This window comes from Triticum aestivum, chromosome 2D, assembly GCF_018294505.1.
Source record: "Triticum aestivum cultivar Chinese Spring chromosome 2D, IWGSC CS RefSeq v2.1, whole genome shotgun sequence".
Classification (NCBI taxonomy): domain Eukaryota; kingdom Viridiplantae; phylum Streptophyta; class Magnoliopsida; order Poales; family Poaceae; genus Triticum; species Triticum aestivum.
In genome coordinates, this window is record NC_057799.1 from 3,115,122 (window position 1) to 3,140,517 (window position 25,396).

General features: G+C 40.2%; 3 protein-coding genes across 3 annotated transcripts; 2 read left to right on the plus strand and 1 right to left on the minus strand.

Annotated features, from left to right (window-relative positions):
- Nucleotides 1-3,043: 3,043 nt before the first annotated feature.
- On the plus strand, nt 3,044-4,716 carry LOC123048128 (NDR1/HIN1-like protein 26). The gene has a single exon (XM_044471293.1). The coding sequence runs from the start codon at nt 3,689-3,691 to the stop codon at nt 4,394-4,396; it is 708 nt and encodes a 235-aa protein (XP_044327228.1). The 5' UTR covers nt 3,044-3,688; the 3' UTR covers nt 4,397-4,716.
- A 6,521-nt stretch (nt 4,717-11,237) lies between these two features.
- On the plus strand, nt 11,238-11,630 carry LOC123050905 (uncharacterized). Its single transcript, XM_044473615.1, has one exon. The coding sequence runs from the start codon at nt 11,238-11,240 to the stop codon at nt 11,628-11,630; it is 393 nt and encodes a 130-aa protein (XP_044329550.1).
- Nucleotides 11,631-14,922: 3,292 nt separating this feature from the next.
- On the minus strand, nt 14,923-18,731 carry LOC123050948 (WEB family protein At2g17940). Its single transcript, XM_044473670.1, has 2 exons — nt 18,315-18,731; nt 14,923-15,933 (listed from the first exon to the last, which is right to left on the minus strand). Exons 1-2 carry the CDS (start codon nt 18,471-18,473, stop codon nt 15,151-15,153), a joined length of 942 nt encoding a protein of 313 aa, XP_044329605.1. The 5' UTR covers nt 18,474-18,731; the 3' UTR covers nt 14,923-15,150.
- Nucleotides 18,732-25,396: the final 6,665 nt, after the last annotated feature.

Here is a 25,396-nt window from a genome sequence, read left to right on the forward strand (position 1 = left end):
CGTCGCCCCGAGCCTCCAGCACCCCCGAGTTCGGGCGAGGCCGACGCAACCGCCCCTGCCGGACGCCGGTGTGAGGGAACGCGCCCGACCTCGAGCCCTTCCCGACATAGCCGCCGCCGCCAGGTTCCCACCGACGAGCTTCCACGCGCCGGGGCTCGTCGTCCGCCTCTCCTGTGAAGTTGACTTTGATGCCACGTCAGCGCTAACAGATGGGCTCTGCCTGTCATAAACATGTTTAAATCATCTAAACCGGTCATGATTTGAAAGTGGTAGTTTTTAGTCACAAAATTAGAAAATTTTGATAGTTTTCAGTCACTTTTTTTAAAGTGGTAGTTCTGTGGGACGCAAACCCCTATAGTGGTAGTTTTTTGTCAATCACTCCATGTTTTACTAATGTTCAAAGGTTATGCTATCTTGTCTTTTGTCCTAGTTGGTGATCAGGTTATACTTTCCTTTGCGACATCCATGCTTAGCCTTGTGGGACATGTCTAGGAGTTCCTCCCTTTTCAAGATCAGTGGGTCATGACATTAATTTTGACTAATCAACAATGGAATTAATAAAGTGAGTTGTGAACGAGGGTAGTGTATAACCGGTTGGTGGTGGTGGCAATTTTTGGCGGTGAGTGGGTAACCACATGCATGTTTTGAAGGCTGCGATCATGAATCAATCATAGTACACTCGATGAGCCAGGTAAAAGGATCACATAAGGCATATCAATGGTGTCTAGGTTGACAATCTTCCAACAGGCTCAATACGTGTGATTTGGAGGAGGCACTTAGAGCATCTCTAGCAGACCCCGTGTCCCGCCCCGACCCGCAAAATAACGGCCAAAATGCGGGTCGGGGCGGGAAAACCTGCCCGATCAGACCCCACATCCCTCCCCGGCCCGCAAAAAAATTTGAGGAGCGCGGCAAAATCTCGGCCTCAACCCGCGAATACGCGAGTTTCCCCCTCGCCGCTGCGGTGCCCTGCATATAAGCGGAAGCGGTTGGTGGGGCGGACATTTCAGCCCGCGCTTTCCCCACCAACCATCTCCCCTCTCCCCCTCGCCCCGCCGCCGGGCCGCCGCCCAAGATTCCGGCGGGAGCACACCGAAAGGCCGCCACACGCACGAGGCCTCCAATCCCCCCCCCCCTGTGTCGGCAGGCCGCCGGATTTGCGGATCTGCGTCCCTTCATCAAGGGCCGCCGGATTTGGCTTTTCCGGCCACCGGTGGCTGCGCCAAGCGATGGAATGGTCGGGGAGCATCTCCCGCAGCCCCGGCAAGGGCACATCGCCGCATGTAGGTACGAGTTCGTCCTCCCGCCGCCGCCGACGGTTTGCGGGCATGGATTCGTCCGGCCGTCCACCGGGCTCGGCGCTCGCGCGGCAGCTCTATGTGTCGCCGATGCCGCTCATACAGTGCGACGACTGCACGCGGACAATGCTGCGGCTAACTTCGGGCACGTGAACTAAACGGATCACTTCTACATTGTTTGTTTAACCCTTTTTTCGAAATAGAGGTGTATCCATTGTTTTCGTTTATAGTGGGGGTGTACAATTTTAGCTTGCCAGTATGCAACTGAATAATTTAATTACCATGAGTATGAAACCACACCATATGTTGATGGGCGCCTCTTGTGCCTTGTTTATCCCAGAGTTATGCTATGCCTAATATTCATGCTTTGTCGTTAGGTCACTTTCATATCAGTGATTAAGTTCGAGTATGAAAGTACTCATTGGGAACTCCAAACAATATTTTTGTAGGTGAGTCTAGCGTAGGTGACTACTTCATTTCCGGTCACATGGGCGATGCCTAGTTGCTAGGTCACTCGGTTGGCTAGCTCGTTCTGGGTTGTGGCTTTTGTTCTATATGGCAGGGATGCCATCCCATATTTTTATGCTTTGATCCGCTGCCATGTTATGACCGGCCTTCGAGCCGTTTGTTTGTAATTGTCTATCAGCTCGTGTACAAGAGATGTGTTATGTATCCTTAATTCCCTCTTTGGAGTTTGTGTTGTGATATTCAATTTGTTTGAGCATGCTATGCAAAATGCGTGTACGATATGAAGTGCATGGTATGTGTTCGTAGAGTCTGGCTTCGCTAGTATTTAAAGAGAACGGTTGTTGAGCAATGTGGCGCATCGGTGAAATCCCGAGCATGCGTGTGGATGCTAGTTACCACCATTATCAGAAGTATTTATACAGCTGATCATGGTGGGGCCACAGTGCAACGGGCTTGCTCAAGGACATTATCGTACACCTACTTTTGAATGTCAAACTCTTGAAGAAAAGAGTCTCGGGGTTTAAGTCAATGCTTTGGTGGGGCAACCTGTCGACAGGTTTCGACCAAAGTGTGAATTCATATACTGTTGGAGATTGTATGTGGATGGGAGAGCGAGGGTTTCACTGAGAGTCATGCCTTAGCGATTCTAACCTGGGCTAGTGCGCTGTGGTGAGGTCTCATACAAGTTCATTGAGTATGTCCTTTGCATGGCAAGGGTCATCGACTTCGTTCATTGCATCCCTTAGTATTTGATTTAAGTACGGTCTCTGACAGATCTGGTGATAGCGGCGCTTGAGTGTAGCTTCCTTCTCGAAGACATTGCTATTGAAGAACCTCGACGTCCGCATGATGACATGAGATGGTTGGTGCGGTTATGGTTATTGTTGTAGTTTGTGGATTACGGATATGATCGCTTCGGGTTTTCTTTGTCCTCCCTACGCACAGATTTGGTTTTATATGACTTCGATACTTGCCGATAGTTAATTTTAGAGAAAAAAAAGTAACAATTAATATGGATCAGAGGGACTAATAAAATCCATCTTTTGTCAAAAACATCTCCCACTAATTCACGTGGCAGATGCTCATTGGTCAATTTGACGCAAAAAAAAAGAACTCATCAAAGAAAAGCCACGAAAAAGGAACGCGTTCAAGAATAGGGAAGGTAGCATAAAGCCACATGCGGGCCACCAAGAATGTCTCTGGTTCCTTAGCCACGAATTAACCGTCGTTCTCCGCGTGCTTTGCGCTTTTTCGAGGTTAAGCAACCTGTGCGAGCTTCTCTTCCCGCTCCGGGCCGGAGTAACTATTTTCAGTTTCTCACACACATCCAGCTCCCACGAAAATTAAGCTTGAGCTTTATGCACAAGATTGCAGAAATCAGTATCGATGGTGAGTGAGTTCTTTCTACATTGTTTTGCTTAAGTGAGTTGCCTCTTGCCACAAGAATGGAGTGAGTTTTTTTCTCTAGATTGCTTTGCTTAACTTGGTAGGAGGAAGAGCACATTCCAGAAGACATGAAAAAGGAGGCCAATAACCGAGCGAGAGCTTTATCTCGCACAGCTCGAAATATGCTTTTCTAAAGCAGGCCCCAATCAATTGCCGGCACCCACACCACTTCGCCTTTACCCCGAATTTTCAACGGTGGAAATGGGAATGGGAATGGAGTCCGAGGCAATGGCAGCCGGGCCAGCATCCACTCACTGCTTTGCAAAAGCTGCTTCTTTATCCCTTCCCTCTTTATTTTGCTTTTGCATTAGCTTATTAGCTCCCTTTTACCTCCATTACTTCGTTCCTTTGGCTCCCTTTTGCTTTCCCGTTTGGACACCATACTCTCTTGGCTTCTTCTCCTCTCCTCTAGTCTCTGTGGTTTCGTTGGTGATTGGTCGTTGGTGATTGGTTGTTGCTGCTGCTGCTCGGGATCAATGGGTACTCCTAGTCCTACCCCGTACCACCTCCAGTCTCCACGGACCATCATCACCAAGATCATCAGCATGAAGCAGCAGGAGCCGGCGACGCCCGATCCACCGCCTCCGTCCAAGATCATCCTGCAGCCGCGGCGCCGGACCACCCCGGCTATGTGGTGCGCCGCCATCGCGGGCTTCGCCTTCAGCGTCCTCCTCATCCTCGCCGGCCTCGTCATCCTCATCGTCTACCTCTCGGTGAAGCCGAGGACGCCGTCCTTTGACGTCGCCAACGCCGCCCTCAACACCGTCTACGTCGGCTCCCCCTCCTCCTACTACAACGGCGACATGACGCTGGTGGCCAACATCTCCAACCCCAACCACAAGATGGGCGTCGTCATCCAGTCCGGCGCTGTCGAGCTCTTCTTCCGGGGCAGGCTCGTGTCGGTGCAGGCGCTGCCGCCCTTCGCGCAGCCGCGGGGGCACTTCACGGTGCTCAACGTCCACATGCTGTCCAGCCAGGTGGCGCTGCCGCCGGAGGTGGCCGCCGACCTGCTCAGCCAGATGAGGAGCAACAAGATCCTCTACACCATCAGAGGGACCTTCAAGGTCCGGGAAAGGTTCTGGTCATGGCACTACACCTACCGGTTGACCGCCATTTGTGACCTCGAGCTCACCTCGCCACCCTCTGGAGTTCTTCTTGATAGGAGATGCACAACATCAAAGTGATTAGTAATTGGTTTCTGGATCGATGCTCTTTTGATCTTCTTTGTTTCTTGTATCAAATTGTAGAGGAATTGGGTCAAGGCATAGCAAAGCAAACATACTAGTACTATGACTTACTAGTGTGGTTTGAGGTTGTGGCTTTCACATTTCTTGTTTACTCGATCGGTAGCTGCCTTACTGCTGGAGCCTCAAAGCCTTCCTGCAACATGTACAGCGGCAGGCAATGGTCGAAAAGATGCAGCTGTCTAGATATTGTTTGTACATCGTGGATCTCATATATGGTTAACTGGATGAATTTTATAAATTGCTACAGACATAGATGATACTGGTGCTGTTTCTGGTGGCCTTGGTGATTCTCCGTAGCGCTCTCTCTCTCTCTCTCTCTCTCTCTCTCTCTCTCTCTCTCTCTCTCTCTCTCTCTCTCTCTCTCTCTCTCTCTCTGTTGCAAATGGCATCTCGGGCCCATTATAAAGTGTGCTTGTGTTGATGTCACCGAGCTATCAGTACGAGCGCTCACACTCGTACCAGATGCCATCTTCTCCCATGTTTCCTCTGTTACACCTCCAGTTGATTTGGTTTGATATCCACACTTCATATTTTCATATACAGATTTATTTCCTTCCATGAAGTGGTCCATTTCCCGTGAAACCAAATTATACATAGGGATTTGCAATCTTTTATATTTATTAGTCATTACTGATAAGATTAGAGTGATATTTTAAGAATATCCGGGATGATCCAGTTTAAACAACGGTGAAATGAGTGTAAAAATACACTCATCAACGTCCCAAAGCTTAAACCTTGGCTGTCCTCGAGCAAGAAACAAAATCGTAAGTGACTCAATTTTGTAAACCGAAATAATATGAAGGTTTTGATTGACTTACGATCGGTATGACCAGATAGCCCTCCACTTTCTTCACCTGAAAAGTTATCATGGCTATAGCGACGACAATGGTTATTATGCAACCTTGTTAGGCCAACATATTTAACATAAACCTTTCATTAATTTAGACAAAGTAATCAACTAGTAATTATTCTCCTTCGTCTAGTTAACACTTGCTTGCCACGAACACTTCGAAAGAACTTTGCAACAAAAAACATTATTTAAGGGAGTGGAAGGTATGCAAAAAGATAGCAAAGTGCTAGAGTAACTCAGTAAACACAACAGGTATTGTCTTTGCCTTTTCAAGGTTCACAAGTGCTCCTTCAATCGTTGCTTGCTGGCGGGCTAGAATGCCGAATATTATGGATCAAAATTTGTCGCTTTCGAGCGCGTCGATCAACATTAATTTTTCCACGTACACTCCTCTTGAAAAAGCTGAATAATATCCATCGTGGCATTGCTTCTACAGTCACAAAAAGGACCGTCTCCAGGAATTCAGGGCCCCGGTGCGAAAAGCACAATGGAGCCCTAAATTTTTAAAAATCATATAATATAACTCAAGCATAATCTCACTTAATTATATAATTTAAATTTGTGTTATTTCATACAATATTTAGAAATTTCTCAAGTATCAATGCAAAAGACTAAAATTAATTAACTGACCTCATGGTCTACCATGACCATCGTCACCTTGATTGTGGGGGGCCCTTTGATTCTGTGGGCCCTGTGCAAGCGCACGGCTCGCATGGGCCCTTCAACAGCCCTGGGCGTGAACCAGACTCAATTGCGGAAGAAGGAAAGGAAGTTTGTTGGCTTCGTTCGTATTAATAAAAGATGTGTACATTATAACCATGGGGGAAAAAAACTCTATATATCGGCCTACACCTATGCTTAATGACTACAACAGAGGACCTCCTATCAAGCGCCTTTAGCGCCGCAGAAGCCAAATGACGCTCACTGCAGTGCCCAGTTGGGCCAGCCCACGAATGCGTAATGCTGAGACTAATAAGCGTGAAAAAGGCGCAAAAACAAGTGAAACTCTCCACGATTCAAACTCGCGGTGTTACCTTCATGGACTAGTTTGACCAACCACTAAACCTAGTCGACTTTAGTGAATTATAATAGTGCCAAGAAGATAAGAACAATGTGGCCACACTATTTATTGCACAATCCGTCTATGTATCACTTAGTTTTAAATTATCTTTAAAAAAATCACGAATTTGAAAAAGTTCGTCAAAATTGAAAACAAATCATCAAAGTTAAAATAGTTCATCGATTTTGAAAAAAAATGTTCAATGAATTTTAAAATATGTTCACAAAATTTTAGAAAAGTTCATCAAATAGGAAAAAGGTACAATGATTTTTGAAACAAAGCGTCAAAATTGAAAAAAGATCATTGAATTTGAAAACAAAATCATTGAACAAAAGTTTGTGCATTTTAAAAAAGGAAAAAATATTAAGAAAATAGTAAAGGAAAAGGAAAAAAGATTAAAGAAAAAGAAACTTAAGAAAGAAAAACCAAGAAAAAGGGTCCAGAAAAAAACTCAAAAAAATAAACCGTCTGGAAGCTTCCCAAAAGCGGGAGCTTCCGCGAATAGACAAGTTATAAACGAACAAAAAGGAAGTACATTACCTTAACGTGTGGAGTGAATGGTTGGTTAGTGCAAGTTAAACTTGACGACAGGGTTTTGAGTTTGATTCAACTGTGCGCACATTTTTTTGCAGTTTTACTAGGAAAAAAGGTGAAATGGGTCGGCCCAGCGCTATGGTGGTGTGCACCCAGGGGCAGAGCCAGGATTTGGATATGAGGGGGTGGAAGGTGATGATCATCGTTAAAGAGAAAAAAAAGTCTATTATGGCTCGCCTATAGCGTGACTCATGCGGTGTTGTTCATATCACATCTGTAACAAGCGTCACTACTTCATGTTATGCTAGTAAATTAAACCGCGTGGAGCCGGTCACACCACAAGAGACAAATTTGTGTGTTTCATCCATATTTTCTCCGTGATATGAAGTCTTAATGTGACATTGATATCAAAACATAACAATGTATGCTGGCAATTATAATATACTATATTTCTCCTAGATTAACGTAGGCCAACGTCAGCCAATAACATCTAACCGTACTAAAAAATGACATATCTAATTAGTAATAATTACTCGACGCAAGCGAAGTATTATGATCATTCAAGTAGATTATAATCTGTAGATGAATATCTTACTAGTAGGTCCAGAAAGCAACATCAAACATAATTGAAAAGAATAATGTCAAGAAATTAATCCATTGCACCTTTATGGAAATATACTAATTACAAAATAGGCTGTTATACGGTGAAAACATACAAGTAGAATGCAAGCAATAAAGGCACTAATTACTTGTGTACCTTGAGGAATAAGGAATAAATAAAGAGATCCACTAAAGTCTTGGAACCAAGACATAGGTCGAACGCCATGGCTAGCACAACGACAGCGGCAAGCACCAAATTGATCCGTTGGTAGATCGATTCTATCAACGGTGGCGCTAGGTTTTTCGGTAATCATCCTTGTAATCTGTAATCCGTAACTTCTTAATTTTCATGAGACCACGATGGCCTAAATGGCCTGGACATGCGATAGCTTAGTGGGCTCGAGTGTATACATCAGATTTTGGTCTGGGCATAATTAAGTAACTAATTCAACTAAAAAGTTAAGTAACTAATTAACAACAGCCCTGTGTGCACGGTTTGCAAATAACACTATAGCGGGCGCCACAGACGCTAAATAGGGGAGCAACTAGCTGAGGGAGTACTCATTGTGGGACTCCCGCAAGGGTCACTTCTAGTGGGCTGAGAGCGCGCCACTTGGCATGTGTTGGCGCTCCTTCGAGATTCTTTTTATATTTTCTATACGCATTTTCAGGTTTTACATGATTTTTTGTTTTCTTTTTGCTTTCGGGTTTTGCCCGGTTTTCCTAGGTTTTTGGGAAAAATATCGATTTTTTGCATGAAAAACACGTTTTCTTTTCATTTTTCCCTTTCTTGAGAGGTATGGATTTATTTCTCGTGGACGCACAGTTGTGTCTCTCAGAAAAGGAAAAAAATGTGTTTGTTTTTTTTCTTCCAGAAGAGACACATATTTACTTCTCGTGGAGGCACAGATTTGTGCCTCTCTAAAAAGGAAAAGAAAAACACTTTCTTTTGTTCTTTCACGAGAGGCACAGAATTGCTTCTGATGGAGGCACATAGTTACTTTCATGAGAGGCGCCGTTATGCCTCTGCTGAAAATGAGAAAAAAAAACGTGGTTTCGGTTCATTTTTTTTCTTTCGATTTTTCATGAAAAAAGGTTCTTAAAACCTATTAACATGGAATCTAATTTTAATAATCTCAACACAAGGAATCCAATGGTGAAAACGGTTCCAGATTTGGATGCACGGTTTAAGAGACAAAACATTTTGAATAAACCTGGGAAGGTGGGAGTAACCTTTGCAAACAGTACTCCTTAATTAGTGATTTCGGCACAATAGAAAATGCCCTACAAGAGGCCTTTTGATTTATGTTTTGATGTTGGTGGACGACACTGATAAAGGTTGGGCTAACCGGACAACGGGCCTAAATGGGCCCATGAACAGAGCAGTTCAGCAAGAAATTAAAGTTTCTCTTTTGTTGAAGACAACACGGGTTTATTTCACCTTAAACTTACTATTAACCCTACAAAAATCTTAAACTTACTATTTATCTGAACACACGAGGTTTCATTTATATCATTTTAGTGTTTTATTAATAAAATTATACGGCTTTTGCATATAATTTTTTTATTCATCTAATTGCTAGTCAAGTCATAATTGCACCTTTTTGTAAGGATATATAGCCTTCAACTGGTATTCATATTTATTTATTCTTATGTGTGTGTGTGGAGAGAGAGAGAGAGAGAGAGAGAGAGAGAGAGAGAGAGAGAGAGAGAGAGAGGGAGAGAGAGAGAGGGAGTGTCTCCAATGATCGCTGTACAGATGTTTCGATGTCCTCATTTTGGTGAGCAGCCCCTATTTTTAATCTTAGCTAAAGGCATTTATTTTACACAGACGTATGATGGTCGCCATGAGTATGCTTTCTCAAGAAGGGCGCTAATTAAGCTCCGCTGTCTTCGCTAGCTGTTAAGCCATCAAGAGCTAAGCGCCTAAGCTAAATATAACTAATCCTTACATATGTGCTCAACGATTGCAATGGAGAGCCTGTAATGCCAACATAATTATATGTGGCTACTAATTAATCCCATGGATTGCATGTATTTCTTTTCAGAAAGACACGGCCGAAAGTGACACGTCCATCAATCCAAGCAAAACCACAGTTTGTCACCTCCTGAGTTTGCTCTAAAGATGATTAATATTAATTTTTCAGTAATATTTTTTCTGCACAAGCTAACAAAATAGTACTACTTAAGGTTACTGAACATTATCCAAAGCTAAAGCCATCTGACTAGCTACATCCAACCGCAAGTTGTGCAACTTCAACTACATTCTCTTTTGAACAAGTACCTTTAACTAGATTAGCTTCACCTGCGCTAACTATGATTTTTATCTACATGTCAATTTTTTAGTTCATGTGCATGTCAGATGTTTCTAAAGTTCCCAGCAAGGGCAATGGTCATATATCATTGATGTTCATGGTTAATACGTATTTAACACTGCCCGCACGGCTTATTTAGCGAAGGGGGTAACAAGCTATTATTGTCATTATTTGGCTATATGATTAAGAAACTTTCGTGTACTCTACTTTTTTTACTTATTTTGAGATAACTTTAGTGGACATGGTTATGAACTTACAAGCCAAAGTGCAAAACTATTCTATCCTATGATATGTACGCATATGAGTAACACATATGTGTGCATATGGTGATATGGAGTGATTGCCAAGGAGGTTTCTCACTATGAATAGCAATGTAATCTATCGATCAATCTTCCATCACTTTAGGAGGTTATTGTTTCTTGTTGCTGCAAGATAGGTCACATTTTATTTTCCATACTTTCTCTTGGTCATTTGCATCATATAGTTATGCAGAGATCGGATAAGAACTATTTTTTGTTTATGCTTGTATCTCCTCAATGCACATTTTATATAAGACAAACTAAATGTTTGTCGAGTCCAAGGCATGGATGAAAGAATATTATGCAAAAATCAAAGTTGTGGATACATCGACAACATGCCAGTAGCACTAATATGAGTTCACCACACAAGTGAGAATACTGATAAACTATTAATAGTTTACACACCATTCATCAATGATCCATTGAACGAGTCTTTTCTCAATCATCCGCCCCTTCCCCTCTAGTTTTGATAATTGTCATAGTTTATCTTATTAACTAGTTTTTTTTCCTACTATCGAAGAGTCAGTGCTCCTGCGGGTTGCGTGAAAGAAAAACTATGTCCAACCTAACATTTTGTTCGGTAACGTCATTACCATTGTTTGAGCCCATCGCTACAACTACTCCAAGCCAAGATTGGGGTTACGAGTAGTATTTTGTTCGCCCTGTGTTGACAAATTTCACCATTTGAATTTGACAGGAGGAAGCTGGCACAGTTCAATTACAAGCATCAAAACAAACATCCCATTTCCTAATGGGAAAGGCAAAGTATATGTTAACTACAAAGGCATCAAGCAAGGGTCCTCTTCAGTGATGATCACTGCACATGGATCCTTGTACCTTCAAGCCTTAAAATTCCCAAAAGGTGCATCCGTTGCTCCGCACATCTTGTCATCAGCATTCAGCACTAATTCTTTGGCCCATCACATCCACGCTCAGTTGGTACCTCTGTTAATTAACTAACTAATCACCATTAGACAGGCACTTATAGATAGGACTACATTCATCAGCTAACACATGTATACATGCGGTTCCCACCTACCTAGCGAGTACTAGCAACCTTACTTAGCTTTGCACACACACACACACGCAATTGCTTAGTAACCAGCATCAAGAAGCTATAATGTCGAGGCCGCAAGCGAGGAGCTCGAGCTACAGGAAGAAAGCGGCGGCGGGGGCGTCGTCTCACCACCACAACCACGGCAGCAAGGCGCACTACGTCCATGGCGGGAGACCTGCACCAAGGTGGCCTGCCAGGGTAATGGACGGGTTCAGGAAGATGCTGGTGGGCCTGTTCGCCTTCCCGCCGCGGCCGCCCAAGGTCACCTTCTCCGCCAACGGCAGGGGCGGTGGCGAGGACGCGGTGGCTCCCAAGAGGCCGTCGTGCAGCAGCTCCAACCTGCAGCCGGTGAACAACGCACACTACGACGAGGCCATCTCCGACTGCGTCGAGTTCTTCCACCGCTCCGCCAGGGTGGACGTCAGGTCACGGCCGTCCTCGTCGTCCCACTTCTAAGTTCTGAATTCCCATTGTCGTCAACTTTGTGCTAGCTTCAAGCATATCCCACTGTGTGTGTGGGCATGTGTATGTGTGTGCACGTGTCCATGTAATCTAGATTAGATTACTTAAAGTTGCTCATGTGTGTCTGTCATGTTACTGTGTTTTTTCTTTTGACATCTGTCATGTTAGTATGTTACTGTGTTAGTGCTATGGACAGCGAGCAAACTGCTGCAGCTCAATGGTAATCAAGTATCAAGCGTTTTGGACGTGAGGATGTTGCAAAGTTCTAGTGGGCTAGCGATAACTGTGCTATAACTTTATTGTAGCCTTTTAGACCGAGCAAGGACCACTGCTTCGTTCTCGTACTGCAAAAGAAGAAAACTAGGAACACAAAAGAATGAAATGGGAGACGTCAACAGACCGAAGAGTTGGACGATGAACCATGGATCGATAGAGCGTCGATTCATGTGAGCAACCTAAACACCACATGATCTCCGGTATCGCCGACTCAGCCATGACAACCACACTAGAAAGTAGATAGAACAGCGAGACCTCTATTCTATGCGATGTAGTCTCAAACAACAGGATGTTGTGACGATTGACACTAATAGATAACATAGACATGAATTAAACTCCATTCGAAACATAGCTACAATGACTCGAGATCGACTCGAAAAGAAATGAGCTAAGTATGAGCATCTTACGTAGGTTGGTCACAAAACAAGATGATCCTGAGTCAACACGCTTGTCCAATTTTAGCTCCACGACTTGACCTGGTATAATTATGAACAAAGTTTTAAATAGCCCGCTATAGCTTGGCTAGAGATTTTGAAGAGCTCACCGCTAAAGCTATGCAATTTTATCGCTAAATTGAAAATGACGCTAATAGCCTGCTATTTCAGCTATAACGCTACATTTGGCGTCATTTAGCCCGCAAAGCCGCTATACAAAATTATCCTTCTGCTGGTGAATTCTCTTGCCCGAGCTACAATCTCTTCGATTATGGAGAGCCGCCGCTAAATGGCATAGCCCACTATTTAAGACATTGAATATGTATAATGATTATGTTATATATTAAAAGGATATATGATAATTTATTAACCTATATGCTTTACGTTATTTTTCTTCTTTTATTTGCAAGAAAACATGGAAAGTCAATAGAACACATACCAAATTTAGCCATTAGTACTATGGTAGATGGTCATGTTCTATGTTAAATATCGTGTTGCTATGGTATATTTATTTGAAAACATCACCTTTGATTATCGAAATTTGTTCGTCCTATTTGTATGAAAGCTAGCTTGATCGAGATTGACTCGAGACCGGCACTAGTATAAAACCATTTTTACAACTCAATAAATAGGCCGAGGAAAATTATGATGGTAACATATTGTATGAAACATGTCTATATTAGCATTGTATTAAGAAATATGAGGGGTTTTCATGTATTTTTACAATTTGAGAAAAAAGTTACGATCGAAGTGTAAGCCATTTTCACAGATCGACAAATATTTATAATCGGCCAATGAAAAAAGGTTATGATTTTAATTGTTTAATGAAATTTAATATATTTATTCATTTATATTAAATAAAATGATGATGCTAACTTAAAACAATATCCATCCTATCTCACAACTATTTTGATCCATCGAAAAAATATTTGTTGTGAAATGCTCATGACTAAAAAGGTAATGTTCTTGTATTTTAGGAGAGTTATTAATTTATTCTTGGTCTTTTCATGTATTAGAAAATTAATTATGCGTGAATTCTAAAACAAATGCTGATGCATCTAATTTAAAATATTTATGTATTTTCCACAATTAAACTGAAAAATAATTAATTTAATAAATAGTTTTTGGAATTATTTATTACAATAAAAAAGGAAAAGACAAATACAACATTTTTTGAAATATTTATTTAACATAAACACAAAAATAAATGTTGAAAATCCATAATGATTGAGAATAAAAAAAGAACATAATATTTTTTTTGAGTGGTAAACCGAATTTTTTTTATGAGTGTCAAGGTTTACATATATGATAAAGGGATCATGAGGAACCCCTAGCCACAAGTGGTGACCAATATCTAAACTAGAAGAGAATTTTGCTAAATTATGAGCATCCCGGTTCGACGAACGGCCCTAAAAAATGAACTCGCAGCTGGTGAATTCTCTTGCCCGAGCTACAATCTCTTCGATTATGGTAGAATACCTGCCTTCAGTGCCCGTCCTAATGTCTGAGATCACCGATTTACAGTCGCATGTGATAATGATCTTGTCTAAGCAAAGGAAAAGGAATATGAGACCTCGGGTAATAGGCCGGCCCAACTGCATATGGTGTGTGCGGAAATCAGCGACGCAAAGATCCTATTCTTCACTCACTGCGAAGATTAGTGACCAATCAGTACAAATTGTGGAGACTACCAGCCAATTTCAGCATATTTTATCTGTTGGTCCTGCAGTTCAGCTTTTATTAGTTGGTTCTTTGTGTCTTTCATGGGTTTTATCCTATTTTTCATCAAATTTATTATTATTATTTATATACTTAATCATTTATTTTAACATTTTTTAATTTAATTGTGTTTTTTAAACAATCTTCATTATTTTCTTGAAATTGTTAAACCTATTTTAACTAATGAATATTTTCCTAAAATAAAACATCTTTGAAAGATTTCCAAACATTTCTTAATTAATTATATTTATTAAATCCCTCAAATTTTTATATTTTTTTACATTTCTTAAATAAATGGACATTTGTGAAGCTCTTGATTATTTTTGAAAATCGAGGTTTTCCAAAAATTAGTTTTAGTCTATCACAAAATCAGCATTTTTTTATGTAACTGCTTTTTCATCAGTTTTTTCAGAGTAAACATCACATGTACATTTTACAGAACAACTTTGAAGAATAGCATTATTTTTCCTCCGAGCAAGTTACCCATCCATGTGATTTAACATCTATCCTTCGGTTTGAGCAAAATGGAAGCGCTCATCGACAACCTCTAAGTGGTCATGGGCGATTATCAACTTGTGTTGTTCTTCATGTGCACATTCGAGAAAATTGATCGCCTGGTCGAACCGCCACTTGACCTCACCAATCGCCTCCAAATCTCATCGTTTATTTGATTTTGTATCGATGAACAGGTAGACTGAGATTCGGTGATTTGTTTTCCAAAAAAGGAATTCACTGAAATCTAATTTTGCTAAATAAAACTGGGGTGCAAGGAATTATGAAAGTATTCCGAAGTTTTTTTCTTTTTGATGGAAATACCGATGATGTATTTTTTTGGTAAGTATACCGACCAAATTTAATGAACATAAAAGTAGTATGGAGTACACTAATTACAAGAAGTGCAATTTATACATATTGTCCATAGCAAATTCTGTCGTTTTTTCTTATACCGAGAAACAAAAATATACAGGTGTTGCATGCTCTAAACGTTTATTGATTCATCACTATCACCGAATGTATAGTGGTGTCACGACTCACGACTCAAGAGACCAACTCCCGCAAGCACGCATCACGACGGATGTCAACGATCAGAACGACGGGCGCGGCTTGACCGCCGACGAGCCGTCGACGGCGTGGTTGCTGCCGGTGGCGGACGCCGAGCTCTTCTTCTTCCTCATGAAGAGCGCGCCCACCAGCGGGATCAGCGGCTTCTTCTTCTTCTTCCTCCCCTCCTCCTCCTCAGCCGCGGCCGCCATCGCCTTCTTCACCGCCTCGTGCCCTGGCCCGGCCGACACCTGCCTCTGGAACCGCGCCTCGCGGTACTGCGGCCGCCCCGCCGCCGGCGCGTAATGCGGCTGCTGGTGATGGCGATGCAGCTCCAGCACCACGTCCCGCGGCGGCGAGGGCGCGCGGTCGTACGCGGCCGCCGGCGGGTCGGCGAAGGTGACGTACCGCTTCTTCTGGAACTCCGCGGCCGCCGTGGCGCGGCTCGCGGCCATGGCTTCCTGGCCGCTGGCCAGTGGGCTCTGATGCTGGTGATGGCGCTGCTGCTGCGGCTCGTCGGTCTCCATGAACTTGAGGTCCTCCACCTCGATGACCTTGGCGCGGGCGTCCTCGTCGCGCGCCTTGAGCTTCTGCAGCTCCCTCATGGCGCTGGTCAGCTCCTCCTGGAGCGACTGGATGCAGCCCGCCATCTTGTGCTTCTCCTCACGCTCCTTCTCCAGCTCGTGCTTCGCGTCGTCCAGCTCCCTCGTCGCCGGCGCAGCCGGCATGCGACGCGGCGGCGGTGGCGCCGCTACCATGGCGACGGCCGGGGCGATGGTGACGGCTTGGTGGTGAACAACGGGTCTTGGCGCTGCCGTCACTCGATGCTGCGTAATTGATGGGGGAAACAAACAAGGATAGAATCAAAGCCAAGACCAAAAAGAAGAATTTAATTGCACTGTTTGATGGCAGAATAGTGAACAAGAGTGCAAATTATAGCAAAGCTGGTAGAAAAAAAACAATTGAATTGTTGATAATGAACAATTGAACAATTGAACTATGTAACCTTTTTACTCAAGTGTTAAGCCCCATTTTTGGGAAGTGTTAAACCTCAAGGACATGTCTAACCGAAGTGCTATTCCATAGGTCTTAAAAAAACAAATTTGGTGATAAAAGAGAGAAAATATAGCATGATGTACACTTTGCTTATACATGCTGAACAGTTTATAGATACGCGTTGAGTATTTTTCCGATTACATGTTGAACATTTCTCAAATGCACGTCGAACATTTCCAAAATACATGGCAAACATTTTTGTAACACACACTGAACAGTTACATAAATGCCATGAACATTCTTTTTAAATGTGCGAAGCACTTTTGAAGTGTTGAACATTTTTCTACATTTATTGGGCTTTTCACAAATGCCAGGAACATTTTCTAGAAATGTGCAAAACAATTGTTAATTATTAGGAACATTTTTTAAAAATTTCAAGGACTTTTTGTATGGTATAAAACGTTTTTCCAAAATTAAAGGTACACATATTTACATTGTAGGAATATATTTAAAATGTTATGAACATATTATTTTTCAAATGTGTGAACATTTTTTTGAATGTTATGAACACTTGTATACAAATAACACAAACATTTTTTACATTACATGATTTTTTTAATGCATGGTGAACTTTTTTTAAAATTAAGAAAAGTAATTGTTAACAAAACAATATTTAGAATGTGAAAAGAACAGAGGAACGAAAGATACGAACAAAGCAAACCGACATGTAGATGCTCCTTTCTGACCCTCAGACAAAATTCCAATATTAGTTTGACTACATGTCTACATCTATTTTCGAAACTTCAGCGTTTTATTTAGGTGAAAAGTGGTACGACTGTGGGAATATAATGGTTTCTTATTTTCATAATTAGATGTGCCACTCATTGTCACATATATCAACAAATTTTTATACAATAGGAGAGTGCCAGGATGCATGCTTTCTCTGCCACCTTGATCATCACAGTACCAATCAACGCCATCATCAAACGAAGGTTCGGAGTACACCTTTTGTAGCTGCCTTAATTCAGGTGGAAGGAACATATCTCAAAGTCTTGATGCACACACTTTCCAATCTGATCCCATCAATCTAGCTTAGCTTTACCCTACTTTAGTTAACTACTAGTGTAATGAAAAGAGGCTGAAGATATTGTGCAAGTACAGGGTTCTAGTATCTTTCATAGTGTCCGTGTTAGCAGGTAGGTAGGAGAGAGACAGCATGCATATGCATGTTTTGCAAGAACATTGCATCATGCATGCACCTCGCTGGCAAAGGAGGAGGCTGCTTTTTTGACACATATTTTTCGTGGGTTGGAAGAAAGGAATACCTAGCTAGCTAGAACACTTCATCTAACACTTTATCTTACAGTCATGTTAACCCCCTTTTCCAGCCGTGCTCAAAACATTGAAGGTAAGACGACAGTGGATTTTATGACCTGGGGAGCACTTTGCTGTTTGCTCCTGTTATATGTCATAAAATTCCAAAACTGAGTTGGTAGTTTTTTTTTCTTTTTGAAAAATTCAAGAAACGGGTGTGTAGATATTAAAGTGAGCCTTGGCCGAGCAAGTTTTTGTGGAAAAAGGAAATGCTTGGGTCATTTGTTATTTTGCACGCGGATGAATTACGATTTTCATGAAACTTGACATCTGGAAAGAACTTGGGGTCCTTTGCATATGAGATTTTTTTTTAATCTTTTGGATAAGTTGGATTATTTTCTTGAAATGGGAGCAAATGCATCCGAGCACACCTTAGAGCTTTTCCGACTAACATGCACTACCTCCGTTTCAAATTATAAGAGGTTTTGGATATTTTAGATGGACTAAAATGGGTGAACAAACACACCATAACACGTCTACATACATCTGATTCCGAAAAAAGTTGGAACACCTTATAACATGGAACGGATGGAGTAGCTATCTTTTATACATAGATTATAGAACTACGTATGACATAAATGACTTATGCTACAAAAATCATTTTAAAATTTTGCGTTTCACTCTCCAATAGCGTGCCCCAAAACTATATCACTGACTAGTTTTCTTGCCTCGCTAGCAAAGCAAGATTCTGTCTTCCCAATGCAACGAATAACGCATAAACTGGGCTAGTCCCCGATGATCGATACACGAATGAACATGGGCTAATAAAGTAGTACTAGCAAACTAATTTCGATGGTTCGTTGGTTGCATGGATGATCAACAAGGTAGGCATACGTACCAGCTGATCGGCGGTGTTGGCGTCGCGGGGGGCGTGAAATAGGAGCTCCCCGGCGAGCACCCTCTCGCCGAAGAGCGCGACGGCCTCCTTCACCGACTTGAACGGCGCCCGCGTGTCGATCTCCGCCCGCCCCACCATCACCACGCCGCCGCCGTCCATCGACGGTGAATCACTGCCTCTGCTCGATCAGCTCAACCGGTCTATATATCTCCGAGCAAACGCAACCAGCGACAGGATGGATCGATCAGCTCAGGAATGCATGCATGCACATCGGAGAATACATGTGTATATGTACTTGACGGATGGATGCAACTAAGTAAGATGAGACAAAACGGCAGCAAGATGGATGGAAGTGGGGATGTGGTTAGCGGCTGAGCTAGCTAGGGAAGAGGTTAGGACGTTGTTGTTGTATGCTAGACTAGATAGCTTGTGCTTGCCAGTACGGTACCATACGAGATGGTAATGTAGGGTTTGCATGTGGCGGTGGAGTGGAGTGGGGAGTGGAGGTGGGTTCGTTGCTTCGCGTCCACTTCACTGTAATATTCCCGCCCGCCCGCCATCCCTCCCTAATCGTTGCGCTTAATTTGGTGAACGGTCCTGATCAAGCCTGCCGACCCTCTCCGCAATACATGGACATGCGTCCATGGCTACATAATAACTCTTAATTATACGTCCGTAACAGCAAACGAAAGAAACATGCATGCATATACGCATGGCACGTTAGTAACATGTGTATATCTCACAAGAGAACCAACATCGATTTGGTTGGAGGGTTAGGAGGGTATTATCCTCCTATCCAATGCCAATTATGAACAGATTGGAAGATTTCTCACCCAAAAAAAAAAAAGAGTCGACGTTCTCCTCGATAGAGAGGAGGATACTAATCAATGTTTTAAATAGTCGGCTATGGCAACGTTAAGTTGTACACGATATGTTGAGGGTGAGGCCCCTCCAGACACTAAGGGGCGCTATAGCGCAAAGATAACGCCCGGGGGATGCTATTTACCGGTGGCTCGGCTAAAAGATATGAAAAGCGATAGTGAATCTAAACCCCATTTAATGTTTCCCTTAAATCATGAAAAATTGGAGAAAATAAGCATACAAGCGAGCATCATATATACTAGCTAGACATACGCATTTTAAGACATCAAAAGACCGAGCACATTTATCCTACGTAAATAATCAAGCTTTGCATCAGTGCATCATATATATCGAAAACAAAAAGGAAGAATGGGGAAGATGGATGTCTCTGTAGAACTCATTCGCACCTCAGCTCTGGCTATAATGGCTTAGCGGTGCTAAATGGCTATAAATTTAACGGTATAGTGGGAATTACCGGGTTTTAGCGCTAAAAATGCACAGCTTTGGTGGGAGGGCTCTCCAAAAGCTATAGAGTATATGCCATCTTATGAGGTAGATGATTTTAAAGTCGTATGTTTTCTGTTTGTTTGCGAAAAGGCCAAATGCCATGCATTAGAGCCAACCCACCCATACAAGATTATCCTTGATTTTGTATAAAATTATACACAGATCCTTAGGGAAAATCAAGGTCATCTTCCTCCTATACTCGTCGACACCGTATCATGAGAAGTTCAATGGTGCCTCTGGACCACCGTGTCACCATAGGAGCCGGGGAAACATTGTTGATGCAGGGGCCGAGAAGTCATTGATCGGAACCAGAAGACGTCGTCTACAGTGGTTTGAGAAACTTATAACTGCCTAGTAAAAGAAGGTGTGGGAGAGTCTGGATGAACACCCAAATCTGCTTGTTACTATGCTTAGGAAAAGACCCACCTTAAAATGCATCATGCATGTTACTTATATTAAATAAATTTTCAACAACTATATAATAATAAAGTATATCAAATATTATGTGCTTGAGTTTCAATTCTCAGCTAATCAGAATACAAAAGTTTCACACCACCAAATCTCATAGAAATTAGGGTTAATTTGATAAATGCCACTCCAAATCTGGCGATTCCGAGAAATGCCACAGCAATTTTCAAACTTTGAAAAATGCCATTTCGTGCCATTTTCAGTGGCATTTTTCAAAGTCCACAGTGGCATCTTTCAAAGTTTGCAAAAATTGCAGTGGCATTTTTATGAATCGCCATAATTGGAGTGGCATTTATCTAATTAACCCTAGAAATTACCTCATCCAATTCCCGCTGCAGCGCGTGGGTATCATCTCTAGTTCATGGATATCAATGACCCCGAACATGTATACGGCTTCTAAATTAGCCTTCTTTTTGTGTGTTATACATGTACACGGCGTACGTTAGACGTGACAATGGGAGCGAGAGCGACGGCGCACCCACTTGACCCTTGGTCGGTCGTTGTATATAGCTTAGGCATGTAGATCAGGCTCGAAGTGGCCACGCATAGATGCTTGGGAGCTGCACCCTCCAGGTATGCACTGGAGTAGAGTAGCTCTCAAGATCCACTACGACTGCAACTAACTTAGGATTTCGGGAACATGCATGTAGACAGTTGCTCAAATACAATATAGTACTATTGGTTCATGCATGTCCCTATCACGAGACTGTCCGGTCTTGATCTTTCCCAGCTTCCAAGCAAGCAAGATTCTTGTGAAAAAGAAAAGAAAAAGGTCCCGAACAACACTAGTATGGGCTAGAATTTCCTAGCATTGTGTCTAGGAGGCACTGCTTGCTTCCAAGCTTCCAAGCAAGCAAGATTAGCCTCTTGTAGCCCAACTAATCTCCATGCCTTTAGTATTTTGTTTGCAAATGCTATGTCTCGCTGTAGCATCCATCTCACCTGAAGCTTTCCTGCAGCGTGCACGCATATCGGCCGGCCCAATAGCGTGTTGCTCGTTCGTTCGTTCCTCCGCCTGTTCGTTGATGTGTCCGTTTGCTTTTTTTCTTTTCTCTGTTCTCATTTTCTTTTATTTTTTTGTTTGCTTTTCTTATTTCTTCCCAGGTTTTCTTTTGATTTCTTTGTTTCGTTGCTATGCTTTGTTTTTTTTGTTTTTCTTTGATTTCTCTTTGTTTCTTTCATGGTTTTTTGCTTTTCTTTTCTTTCCCATTTTCTTCCTTTTTTTTTCTTTCTTCGTTTTCAATAGTTTTCTTTTGTTGATTTATTGCTATTGACTGTTTTCCATTTCTTTGCATGTTTCTTTGGTTTTCTTTTTTTCTTTGTTTTCCTTTATTTCTTTTTCGATTTTCAATTGTTTTTCGTTTTTGTTTGTTTCTTTTGGTTTCATTCTATTTTTTTATATGTCAAGCACATTTTTCTAGTACATGTTTCACATTTCTCAAATACAGGTTTACATTTTGAATACATTGTGAATGTTTCTTGTAAACACATGTTTAACGCTTTCAAATGCTTTTTTTCAAATACAAGATTAACAGTTTTTAATACATGGTATATTAAAAAAACACATTTTAATATTTTCAAATGCTTGATAACATTTTTCTTAATAATGTTCAGCAGTTTTTTATTCACATTTCACATTTTTTCAAATACCTGATTACATTTTTGAAAAGCAAGATTAATATATTTTTTATACTTGGTCAACATTTATAATGCTTGATTGATTAACATTAATATATATATATATATATATTTAACACTTTCTAATGCTTGATTAACATTTTAACTAATTTTTTAATATATTTTTAATGCTTGATTAACATTTCTTAAATGCATGCTCAATTTAGTCATAAAATTTGTTTTTATCCGTGAGAAACTTTTTCTCCATACACATTTAACCTTTTGTAAATGTTTGGTTAACATTTAATGAAATATTTTATTGCAAAGTTTTTTGTAATATATTTATTTAGAATAATTAAAAATAAAACAAAATGTGAAAAACAGAAAGAAAAAAAAAACAGAATGTGGCCTCCCGAGAGCTGGACCGGCACATCTGCTGCTCGCGTCGAAATTTTTGGGCTCGATCCCTGGTCACCGCGAACATGGGCAGAGCGACTAGCCACTTCGCCCAGCCAATAGTTCCTGCAAAAAGGAAAGGTGCGGCCTACTTGAAACAACACGTGCCGGCTTTCTCCTGTTTTTCTTTTACCGTTCTTTTTCTTTTTACTTTCTTTTTCTCTCCGTTTTATTATTTTTTCGTTTTCGTTTTTTTATTTTTTCTTCTCCGGGATTTTTCATTTGTTTTTCAGTTTTTTTCATTTTCCTTTTTCTTTGGTTTTTTGTTTATTTTTTGGTTTTCCATTTTTTTATTTTTTTTTCTATTTGTTCTCGTTCTACATACTTATATACATGGTCAACATTTTTTAAATACTTTTTCAGAATTTTTCAAATACATGATCATTTTTTTTCAAATACTTGTTCAACATTTTTTCAAATACTTTGTTCAACATCTTTTGAAATACTTGTTCTACATTTCTCAAATCCTTGTTCAACATTTTTTATACACATGACCAACATTTTTTCAAATAATTTGTTCAACATCTTTTCAAATACCTGTTCTACATTTTTCAAATACTTGTTCAACATTTTTTCAATACTCTTTAACATTTTTAAATACTTGTTCAACATTTTTCTTCTTCATTTTTTGTTGTTCTTTTGTTTTTCCTTATGCTTGTTTTCATTTTTACTCTATATTTCTGTATATGTCAAAAACATCCTTTTAATAAGTGATCAAATTTTTTTTGTATACACGTTCAACATTGTCCGAACGCTTATTCAACATTTTTTAAATAGTTTTTCAGCATTATAATGGTTACTCAATATTTTTCAAATACATGTTCTACATTTTTCATATACTTGTTCAACATTTTTTGCATTTTTATTCAACATTTTAAAGTGTTTGTTCAACGTTTTTAATACTTGTTCAACATTTTGAAATACTCGTTCAACAATTTTTAATACTTATTCAACATTTGTCAAATACTTGTTCAACATTTCTAATACTCATTTATACTTGTTTAAGATTTTTTAAATACTACTTCAACAATTTTTAATACTTATCCAACATTTGCCATATACTTGTTCAACATTTTTCATACTTATTCAACAATTTTCAAATACTTGTTCAATATTTTTAAAATACTTGTTCATCATTTTGAATACTTATTCAGGATTCTTTCTATACTCGTTCAACAATTTTTAATACTTATTCAATATTTTTCTGTATTTCTTAACCGATATTATTTTGGAAAAAGCATGGGAAAACCGAGTAAAAAGAAAAAACATAGAAAAATCATGTTTAGACGAGTAAAAACAAGAAAAAGAAAGAAAAGAAAAATAAAGCAAAAAAGGAAAAAAGTAAACATGGTAAAACCCGGATCATTTTGCTTCTAGTAGGCTGCACTCTCCATATTATACAACAAGTAGTGTTTGTCGCTGTTGCTAGCAGCATTGGGTAGTAACTAGTTGATCCAAGGATCAAACCCCTTCTAGGCATATTTTTTAACTCTGGTTTTTCGAAAAATTTGCTACAGTGGGCCGGCCCGATTTCTAGCGCTCGACGCGAGAATCCTCCCTCGTCTCACGTAATGCAAGGAATAGGGGCGCGCCCGTGAGTGAAACATAGGGGGCCAGCGCTATATGTTGCCCAAACTGATTCAATCGCCGAGCCGGCCCACTATGCAGTATGGGTGCTCCGCGCGTACGTTTGCTTTTTCTGGCTCGTAGCAATTGCATAGAGTTCGATTGGTCTGTTCTTTTCTAAGTTTTCTATTTGGTTTTTTGGTTTTCACTGGTTTTTCATGTTTCTTTACCTTCTTCTTTTATGATTCGGTTTTCTTTCTGTTTCCACTGTTTTTGTTTTTGTTTTCTCTTCCTTATACTTTAATTTTGTTTGTTTCTTTCTTGGTTTTCTACCGATTATTTTTGTCTCTTCACTTTTATGTTTGCTTCTTTTGTATTTTTTCACAGGTTCAGTTTTTCAGTACATGTCTACTTTTATTATTCATGCTGTACATTTTTCATATATATTTTAAAATTTTATTAGATTCCAGTTTAACAACTTTTCAATACATGGTTAACATTTTTTACAAAAACATGTTTTGATTTTGTTTGAAATACATGTTAAATACTATTTAAAATACACGTTGAAACATTTATTGAATGATCAAAATCATTTTAACAATATGTAAATATTTTTAGTACATTCTACACGCTTTTTTTGAAAATGTCCTGAACTAATTTTGGAACTCGTGAAGATGTTTCTAAATGTCGCATACATTTTTTCAATGTATGAAATATCTTTATTGAAATACATGAACATGTCTTTACAATTTTATAAACCTTTCTGGAATTTCACGCACATTTCTTTAAATGTGCAACATTTTATGTTTGTCACATTTTTCGTACATATGATTTACATTTTTCATAAATATAATTAGCATTTTCCTTATACAAGGTTAAGAAATTTTTACATTTTATGTTCACATTTATACATCTTTTTGTATGCGACAGAGACATTGTTGTGTACATGTTTAACATTTTAAATTTTGAAATTGTGCAAAGTTTTTTCTTGAAATGTTACTAATACATTTTTAAAACTTGTGAACATTTTTTAAATGCAATAAATCTATGAATAATTGTCTTTAATTACACGGATATTGTTTAACATGTATGGGCATTTTTGGTACACAAGATTAACATTTTTCATACACATGATTAATATTTTCTACTTTTTTATTCATATTATACATTTTTATATACATCTAAAAAAATTCTATAGATATATTAGATTTTAGAAATATAAACAAAAATTGAAAAAATGAAAACAAAAATTCTACTATTTGAAAATAAGTAGCATTCCTTTTCCTGCTAGGAGGAAATCTTTGTGAACCTCCCACCATGTCTCTCTACTGTTTTGTTTCATCTAGACGGTTTTCCCTACCATGCCATATTGACCGCACCTTCCAAGTATGCCGCTCAATCACATTAATTTACTTACCTTTGGCAGCACTACATCAACTCCACTTTAATAAACTTACCTTTTGCAATAACATGGGATTACGCCGCTCAATTCCATACCATATTTCACGGGACCTTCATGCCGCTTAACCATATTAATTTACTTACGGTGGATGATCAAGGCTACCAAATTTATTAAGATAAAAAATATTTGGACCCGTGGTAACGCA